The 10,383-nt window shown below is 39.0% G+C and overlaps 1 protein-coding gene across 3 annotated transcripts in view; it reads right to left on the bottom strand.

The window, feature by feature from the left end:
• Nucleotides 1-389: 389 nt before the first annotated feature.
• Nucleotides 390-10,383, bottom strand: part of PPP1R14C (protein phosphatase 1 regulatory inhibitor subunit 14C) — a 54,349-nt gene continuing 44,355 nt past the window's right edge. Inside the window, exon 4 of one of the 3 annotated variants that reach the window (XM_051811250.1) lies at nucleotides 390-1,720. In XM_051811250.1, coding sequence (XP_051667210.1) covers nucleotides 1,646-1,720 — 75 coding nt within the window. In that variant the 3' untranslated portion in view covers nucleotides 390-1,645. Of the gene's footprint in view, nucleotides 1,721-5,715; nucleotides 5,833-10,383 lie in introns of those variants that run through there. The other 2 variants (XR_007908287.1, XM_051811249.1) reach the window with 2 other exon arrangements.

Below are 10,383 nucleotides of genomic sequence, written 5' to 3'. Positions count from 1 at the left end.
CCTCCAGCTGAAAGACCCCCCCCCCCTTCTGCTGTACCTTCAGTAGAAAACTGAGAGTCACAGCATGTAAGCTCTCCCCTACACTCACCTCTGGTGGACAGAAAAAAATACATGAACTTACCAGCATTTATCTGAAAGAATTTCCAACCTTTTTTTTCCACCCTGTTTTATATCCCTTGAGGCACAGGAAAGGAAGGCCTCATCTGTAGTAGAGTTTCAAAAGTGAAGCTGTGCACCAGGTTACAGGAGTTTGAGTGATACTGGGCACATTAAAAGCAAATAAGGGTCAGTACAGCTGGGTTCGCACGTACTTACCACCTCACAGGTTTCTCTTTTTGACAAGCAATTCCATTTACAAACCTACTCAGCAACAGTAGTCTTGTAAAGTGTACATGTAACAAGTCACAAGTTGTTCCATTTATTTGAGTAAATATCTGGTAAATAAAATCATCGGTAAACATTACAAAATTAAATACATTAAAAAAGCTTGCCAGTATACATGAAATTCACAAACATGTACTTCTTTTGAAAAATAAAATATGTTCAGAGCACCCTTGATATAAAATGTCTGACTAGTGTCACCTACCAGTAAATGGTAGCTTATTAAACATTCCAGTTAGGACATTTTTCAGAAGGGAGCAGGGATCTCTGTCTGTTCTTGCTTTTACAAGTAAGAGAACCCAAGTTAAGAAGTCTCTCCACTTCTCAGGGCAGAGCTATAAACAAAGACTGTATTATTCTTCGCCTACCTTTATAAGAGAGGAATCTGCATTTGATTAAGACCACATCATTAAATGCAATACAGTACTTGCAATTCATTTTGGTATCACTGCCTTTCCCCCAGCCTGAAGCAGCTTTTAAATGGTGATGGACATTTCTCTAGATATCACTCCAGGCCCTTATTCAGTATAGGTTAGCACGGCTCCAAGACACCATGAGGTGAAGAGGACGTGATCCTGGCAAAGCATCAAAGTCAATCAAATAACTTTTAAGTCTACACATTAAGTCCTTAAAATTCCCAATTTTCATATGCTGCAGTCTGAATAAGGAGATATGATAAAATTCTTCACTGGGTTGCTTTAAGGGTATTTAGAAAAATGGGAGCACTTATTTTAGTAATCTAAATTAGTACCTTCTGGTAGCAAATTTGCAATAACCACCATTTAAATAATTTACTATAACAAACCTTTCCTTCCATCCATGTGAAACAGTATTCACAACCCACTTTAAAATTTATGTACAGACAAGCACAAGAAACTGGACATCCATGAGTCAAATGTACAACCAACTTAAGAAACGTTATCCAACTAGTTGCAAGGAGAAGTCTCCTAGCTCTGTAAATTTACAAGATCTTCTGATTCAACATATAGGCTTGCTGCCCCTCATCACTAACTCTTGGATTCTTCACTTGCTTCAGTAATCCTCAGTTGGAAGTTGAGTAGCATCCAAATTGTTGATATTTTTGATAAAAAAAAATTGACACTTAAAAAAGAACCCTTAAAACACACAAAAGAAATTCCTTGAGTTGAAACTGAATAAAATCAAAGAAGTTGTGGAGAAAGACAATTATTTTAATAAAGGTCTTGTATTCAAAGTCCTATTTCCCTTGCCATGTCTTTTACAGAGTGCTACTACTTCAAGTTATTTATATACTCTTCTTTTGAGGGGGACTGAGTTTCCTCATTCCTCTTATCCGAGTTAGCAGCTCTTTGATAAATTCCTAGGGGAAAAAATAGAAAATATGAGTAATTTAATGATCCCATAATACCATGATTGACAATTTTTAGAAAGCAAACTATACATTTTTATTTAAGCTTTTACTGCTAAGCTAGAATTTCTCTGGCCTGATCATCAGAAACTTTATAAGCATATCCTCATCACCCAGCAGAGGTGTGAACAATTAGCTTTTCCTTGTGAGTGTGCTGGCTCAGTTTTTAACCATCTTTCAGGCTTTTGCCACACAGGGCCTTCTACCAACTATTGAATGAAGCAAAATCTATGGTTGGATACAATGCAAACAGTCAAAGCAGACTTTCACAGCCTAAGCCTGCACAGAAATCAGCACTCCTGCCAACAGAGGTGTTTCTTTAGCCACTTTACCTGCCGGCACTAGTATTTTGGTTGGCTGCATACTCAGCTGTAACAGAAAGAAGATATGGCTAAAAATTCGGCTATTTTTCCTCTTCCCTTGCTACTTTCAAAGCTGGCTCAGCCCTCTGACCAGGCTCACCACTCAGCCCACACTAACACTGAGTGAGGCGAGGCAGGAACAAGGAGCCAGAGGTAGTACCACTGGTTTATGATGGGCGAAACTGGTTGCGGAGCTAAGTGAATGACACTACTCTGGAAAAACAAAACAAAACAAAAACAAACCCTAAACCGAACAAAAAAACCCCAAAACCGAAACCAAACCCAAACCAGCACACAAAAAACCCAACCAAGCAAACAAACAAACCCACTCTCATCCCCCACAAAAAAACCCCAAACCAAACCAATTCAGTTTGTGTGAGAACAGAAGCTTACAGAGTTGCATCATTATCTGAAATTCTTTTGGTATACAATTTCTGATGGTAACTGTAGATGCATTAAAAGCTAAATCATCTGTCACACTAGGAAAATAATATTTACCCACAGTACTGTATATGAAAGCTGTTAGCTACAAACAGGGAATGTAATTATGGATTTTGTCAGTTAGATTGAAGTGAAAAGCCAGGTTGGATAGGGCTTTGAGCAACCTGGTCTAGTGGAAGTTGTCCCTGCCCTTGGCAGGGGGTCAAACTAGATGCTCTTTAAGGTGCCTTCCAACCCAGATCATTCTATGATTCTATGAAACAATAAAAAGCATGACTTCCTGTCTGAATGCTTGAAGCTAAAAATTCCAGTGAACAAAGTTACCACCTAAATGACAACACAGTACCTCTCAAAAAAGGTCACACAGAAAATTATATTATCCGGGTACTACACTTTGCATAAGGAAGGTCTCTGTAAATGTGTATTTTAACTTGAGAAATATGCCAGGTTTTTCTAGTGGGACCACAATCCTAGCATGTATCATCCCAAGAAAGCAATTTCCTTTCCTGACCTTTTACACTTTATAGTGAGCTGCATGTGCTGCTGCATCATGGTTATCATTGCACCTGCACTACCTGTGGCTGAAACTAGCAGCAGCAAAGGCAGAGCAGCATACACGTTACTGTGGTCTACAAACACTCACTAAGAACGTTTGATATTTGGGCCTCCACCCCTGAACTAAGCCAAGGCCAGTTCAGGAATACATCTATGTATATCAATACCATGCTTCCCATCTGGATAGACAGATAGCCTAAAAGAGATGACCAGAAAAACAGATTTGTTAAGACCCCAAATTCTCCCCCTCTACCCTCTAGAAGTTATGTTTTTCACATAGGCACAAGCCACTGCAACAATGTCTACTCTAAACTTGTCAGAATCCAGTACTTTTCCACTCAAAAAATCAGAAAAATTAGGAAGACATGTTTACTTTGAAAATTCACAGTTTTCAATGCACTTTGCATTGGTTGTCTCAACGTTTCATCATCGTAAAGACCTGATAGATAAGGCCAAACTATGTGGCATGGTGCTGCTTGAGACATATAAACACACTTGAGGATTTTTTACTATCAAACTTAAATAAAGCCCTGCAGTAAAATCATTATAGAAATAAATGCCCTAAAGTGATCTTAAGAGGTCATTATTATTGCCTTTCAACAGCTCTTTCCATAAAAAAGCCCCTATACTCCCATGCCAAAACATCAGATTAAGACAGCTTTGGGAAGGAATGGGTAGAAGTACAGTTCTTCCCTTTGAAAAGCTTTATTTTCTGTTCAAGCCACAAATACTCTATACCACCTTCATTCGCCATCAAAGCAGCAACAAGACACTGCAACTGGAAACTGTTCAACAGTTTCAAATAAGTTCAAAGTAAGAGCCTTACAGGAAGGGGCATATGCAGAGTGAACAGGGACATCTATGGTACTGTTTGGGGGGCACTTCTGCCATTTCTCTGCCCATTTTCTCTCAGAGGAGTTCAGAGCAAGTTTTCCTTAGATATGAAACATAGCCACAGGTCAGTTGCTTTTCAATATGACATTAAAGCAAGAGAGGAATTCCCCCCCCCCTTATATTTTTAAGAGGTATCACAAGCACCTTCTTTTGCAAAACAAGATATTTGCTTGAAGTTTTCAGGCAAGTTTGACATCACCTGGAAACTTCTTAGGGCTGCCAAAATAAACCACACTGTAGGGGCAACCCCCTCAGCAGATCAGAGGTAACTGCAGCTATTCTTAAGGCAGAGGAAGCATTCATTTGAAGAAGTATATATAATCATTTACAATGTTTTACCCCTCGGGAGCTATTTTTTCTTGAAATAAGGGTCTGCAGTATGAAACAGTAAAACCCAACAAGAGCATTTTGTATGTGGCAGACATTTTGCATAATGCAGTAGGGCTGTTGTGCACATCCCATGGGTGCACGAACCACACCACTGGTTCAGCATATTTCTGATTTAAGTATCATTTTGCATCTGACACTTGCATGGAGCTGGCTGTCATTAACACAGTTCTGCTCTGGTGCACTTTTGCCTTTCCTGCTTTGCAGCTCTCCATCAAGGAAAGGCAGCATTCTAGAAAAGATGTACATTTTCCCTTATGGAGGCAGGAAAGGAGACTTCACAGCATTTCAATAAGCCTTCACTTTATAACTAAGTTTGCTTTATGACAGTAATACCCTTTTTTTTCCCTTTAGCCATCACTCAAAAATTGCAGTCTCATTACTTGTGGCCATTTGAGTCAAGGCTTAATGTACAAATCTATCTCCACCTTGTACACAAAAATCATTTTACACAGAGCATTTTATTGAAATCCCCTTTAACAAGATATGCTGAAATTTAGCATCTGAAAGCTGATCATGTACAAATCTTTGTTAAAAGTAGTCCCGTAACACAGGTTGAATTACCTACCTATTATACTGATTTAATTCACAGAGCTGAAAAACATACAAGAATAATTCAGCTAAAGATTCAAGAACCTATTATTCCTTGGAGAGTTACAGCCAGGAATACACAGGCTACATCCAACTTTTAATAGAAGAAAAATCCCACAGCAGCACTTTGTACATTGGTAAATAAAATAAAAAATAATTTTTTTTAAGCAAGCAAAAGTTTACACAAACTTGATTTCAATTCTTTTTACAGATATTCTGCAAGGAGATACCCTTGTTACAAGTACTGAGAATCCTGTTAATTTATAATACTAAATTATTGTTTCTAGAAGACATCTTTCTAACTCTAAAGGCAAATTTAAATGAGAGACAGAGACTAAATCTACAGTTCATTTGAACTCATCTATATTCAGCCTTAGGCAAAAAAAAACAAAACAAAAGATGACAAAGGTGAAATGATAATTCAGGAAAGGGGAGGAAATCACCTCTCTACTTTGGTGGTGTGACTCATTGTTTTAATGAGGTCATTTGCCCAACAATGAATTCCAGGTTTTCTATTCGAGTCTTCCAATTAATTCTGGAAACTAATTAGACTCTGTCTCTCCAGGTTTCTCTTCCACAAACAGTTCACATGTAGTAGGACTAGTTCTTAGACTAAAATTTAGAGTTTCTAGTCCACCTGCTTCACTAGAGCATGAAATGAATCCTAAGTCAGCTTTGCTTCACAGCTTTGCTTTCCTTCACAGCTTTACTTCCCTGCAGCCAAGTCAAAAATCAAAATTTTCTTAACTGTTTGCCCAAGGCTATTTCTTGGAGATGGCCTGATTGGTTGGATGTAAAAACTAAAGTCAGCCTGGAGAGCAATCCCACAGCTACCTGTGGAAGAAATGAAATAATTACTTTTAAAAAAAAAAAGAAAAAAAAAGCACCATCTGAATGTGAAAAGGGGACAGGTGGGGGTGGGAAGGAGGAAGAAGAAGAAGGAACACTACCTACTGCAAAACATCCTCCTTTCCACACAGGCTCAAACCTGAAGCCAGTCTTACAGAAAGAAGAAAACTGACGAGACACAGTTGCTTTGGGAGAACAGGACCAGAAGCTGCCTTCTATCAGCAAGAACCAGGGCAGCATGTCTGTAGCCTCACTGAACTATCCCATCAATACGCCCTCTCCAGTGAGGCCACAGCACCATCAGTGTCCAGAGGACAACAATATGCAGTGAGAACAACAATATGCAGCAATTTAGGCTCTCACTGAGCCCTGTACAAGGCACTAACTACTTACCACAAAGCTTAGCCATGGTAAAGACCTGCAGTCCAGTTATTCTCCAATTTGGCAGCATGTAAACAAGCTTATTCTTGCCAAGTCACTGTTTTCTCCTCCATTCTTGGAGGAATATTGCTGTGGGTATTTATTAGTTGTTAGAAGTACTTGTAGAAATGAAAACATAAAAGATTAATTCCCTCCAATACCTGTAGTACAATATAGGGCAAATCTCAGCAGCCACATAAAGAGTTTTAGTTCACTGAATTTAGTGGTCAAATGGGTGAACAAGAAATCATGTTTTACTAGAAATGCCTCCATCTGCATTGCTTTTAAATATGCATGATTCTTAACCTTTTTTATCTACAAATTGTCCTATTTGATTTCAAGTAAAATGGGCACATAATACAGTTACTGTGACTTAATAATTTACCACCCATTCAGCTGCCCTGCAGCTGATGTCTGTGAGTTCCTAGGCTTACCCAGATGTAAGGCCATACACTGCACTGAGGTTTTAGGACACATCTATAGTGACTATTGCTTCAAATGGCTATCCTACATATGGCTGCCTTGCAATTACATTGAAAAAACAAGTAGTAACAATAACTTGAAATAACTCATTACATAGTAGTACCAAAAATAAATATACAATCCTTCAAAAGTTTAGGGGTTCTATTTCAGAGACACTGAGCTTTCTACTCATGCCTGCATACTAAATACATATGTTATCTGAACAAAACAGATTTTAGCTTTAAATCCACAGTGCCTAGACCACTCTAGAAAGCTGCATCACAAGCCTGTCATTTGCTCCAACTAGGAATTAAACTTTGCAAAATACATAGTTAAGCAAATGCATCTCTACGTTTTTCAAAATGAAGTTTTAAAAGCTGCTGAAATAGTAATTGAGTAGTCAATTACTTAAATCTCTGCCTAAGTTTTCCAGAAAATATGCACAACAATTCAACATAGTTTGTTTGCAAATCCTATTGAAAATCATTATTAATTCAAAGTTCCCGGCAATGCAACTTTCTTTAATGATGCAACTTCATCTCCCATTTCTCTCATTTTGCACTGAGTGAAGAATTGTACTAACAAAATGATCTGGATAGATTTAATCCTGATTGAATGAGAGAGTTCTCCAGCCCATTCATCTGAAGCTTTGTATATTTCCATAAGAAAAGAAAGAAGTAAATAAACTGCAAATCTAATTTATCCAGTTCTCTTAAAACATTCATCATCTGCAGCCATTGTATTGCTCAGCTGCATCTTTTGGAGTCAGCGTAAAAATTGCCCATTCACTGAATTTCCCTCCCATAGTAGTTTAAGAGTTTCCTTGTAATTTTTTCTGTCATCACTTTGGCAGTCGCACCAGCGGAAGCTATAATTCACATTGACCACAAATATTTCAGATTTTCTGCAAAGCCCAGTCTAAATGAGTGGTTTTGCTGCTACCAATAGCAGAGATATAGTAACACAGATTTAGTCAGCCTTCTTCAAAGCATATGTCTTAAAAAAACCTCATTGATTTCACAACCACAACAGTCTTCCTATCCTAAAAAGAAGTCTATTGTCGAGTATCTAAACCTTATCATCAGGATTGAAGATTATATTTAAATTTCTTTGTTACTCTGCTAAAGTGAGACTTGAAATTCCCTGTGATCTACATTAAAATTCTCCATCATATAGACAGAACTGAGACAGCAACTTGACAAAGGTTCCACAGGCGATGCATGGGACTGAATGAAGAACTGGCTGCTCTGGCACACGGATGATGCAGGAGGATGCTGCTGCTACCTGCTACTCTTCAGCCACAAAAGTTCAGATCCAAAATTTGGTTATGGCACTGACTTAGCAGATACCACACCCCTGAAATTAGTGTGCAGGATTCTTTACATAAAGTTCCCACATTAAGTATATTTCCATGCAAATTAAAACAGCCATAACTGCTACCTTAGAAAAGCTTTTAACATTTTAGAGCACATTCAACAGTCTAGCTATATTTCCATTAGAAGAAAGGTTTCATAACAGTTCCTCATAAGTTACAGTCAGCTATTATATTTGACTTAATTATTAAAGAGGCTCAGAGTTCTTTCTATCTTTCAAGTGACCTGGTGAACTCTGTTTCCTCTGATGACAAGTCAATCCAGAATACATGCAAAAATGCCTCAGTCTTTCCTAAACTTTTAGTCTAAATGGAAGGTACTAAGCAAAACTGACTTAAGATATACATTTGCAGGTTTGGAGGTTTTTTTTAACAGATAGGATAAGAGCTTCAAGTTATTAAGCTTTCTGTCTCTACTATTTTTCTTTATGTTTGAATACCAGAGACATCATATTACATAACTTTTTCCCCAGTTAGTAATTACTGCCTTTTGCAAACTATATTACTCTTGATGATAAAAAACCTAATGCACTTGATTGCCTGTATTTGATTGGTCAGGATAAATTCCATCAGCTCATATCCATTCTCCACAAATCTAAAAATCCTTTCACAAGCCAATTACCTTAATAGTTTTGAATGCTCTGCAAATATAAAAGGATTGCAGATTTTCTAGACAAAGTGTGGATCCTCATATAGCAATTTTAAGCCAACTTAAAGGCTGTTCTTAGTCCACACATGGCATGTTAAAAATCTCTATTTTTAAGTGGCCTTAGTTAGCAGTCATGCAGTATTACATGCCATAGATGAAGAAAAGCTGCTGCTGGGAAGTGACACTCATTTTGGCAACTATCCTAACAGAAGAGTGGATTAAGTACTCCTCTCAACTTGGTTGTCTCAAAAGATTGTCAAGGAAGATGAATATTCTCCCAGGTAAGGGAGTTGCCTCCATCCCATCAGCAGATGACTGAAGATGAAAGTCACCACTTCAGTATTAAAATCTCACCCTCATCCAAGTGCCTTGAGGGCAGTTAAGCACATGTGTCCAGGATGTTTTTTCCTGTGAACTGCCATGCCAACCTTATTTGCCAGCATGGCACAAGTATTTCCTGTAGGTCTATGACCAAGGTTTCCAGTGAAAAACTCACTAACATCTGTCATGTACCCTTACCAGCTCTCTGAATTTGTCCTTGCATTATGTCAAGTTTCACATTACACGTTCAATGAAGAAGGAAGAAGAGTAATTATATGAGTCTCTGCTTTCTTCATCTGCCTTCAGATAACACAGAGATAAGAGATTAGCACATGAATGACTGTTAAACTCTTGGCAACCTGTTCCTACCACCTGGTCATGACCGAGAAGAGCCATGTCAGGCTCCACATGCCCTATCAGCCTTCACACCTATCTTAAGAAGAGCCACCAAGGTTCAATTGCACTTGCTTAGAGAAGGTTGGAGGAGGCTGACAGGAGTCATCTATAGTGTAGCATTACTACAGTGAGACATCTGAAGACTTGGCATTATGGCATCTGCACAATGGGAGATGTGTTATCTGCTGTAAAGAAACCAAGGTACAACACAGGTCAAGCTACACATGTGTTATCATGTAAGTCTTTCCGGGTGAATTCTCTGCACTGTCAAGAAGTTTGTACCAGTAACTATAATAACAATTATGGAGAATTTCCCCAATCTACCACAGGAATCAATAAAAATGAAAAAGCCTTGAAGAAAGTATCTGATGGACTGGGAAGTGCCTATTCAACCACCCAGTGGTTCTTCCTGACAGTCTGACTATCCTTCAGCCCCAGTACTTTATGTGGTAACAGATGCAGACATTACAGAAGAACCAACCTATATGCAGCCTTGTTTCAAGAACCTAAGGCCTGGCTTCTAGTCATGCTGTAGTGGGTTTCTGTGGCTGGGTTTTGGTAGCGGGGGGCTACTGCCGTGGCTTCTGTTAGAAGCTGCTAGAAGCCTCCCCTGTTCCGTGGAGCCAATGCCAGCCAGCTCCAGGATGGACTTCCTGCCACTGGCGAAGGCTGAGCCAATCAGGAGTAATAGTAACGCCTCTATGATAACATATTTAAGAACAGAAGATTGTTGCGCAGAAGAAATTCCAGCCAGGGAAGAGCGGAGTGAGAACATGGGAATAACAACGTAGACACCAAGGTCAGTGCAGAAGGAGGGGCAGGAGGTGCTCCAGGCACCGGAGCTGTAGCCCCTGCAGCCTGTGGTGCAGACCATGGTGGAGCAGCTGTGCCCCTGCAGCCCATGGAGGACCATTGG

The sequence above is a fragment of the Manacus candei genome, unplaced genomic scaffold, assembly GCF_025592945.1.
Source record: "Manacus candei isolate 608988 ecotype Guabito, Panama unplaced genomic scaffold, ASM2559294v1 h1tg000081l, whole genome shotgun sequence".
NCBI lineage: Eukaryota > Metazoa > Chordata > Aves > Passeriformes > Pipridae > Manacus > Manacus candei.
This window is presented reverse-complemented; position numbering and strand designations above follow the sequence as displayed.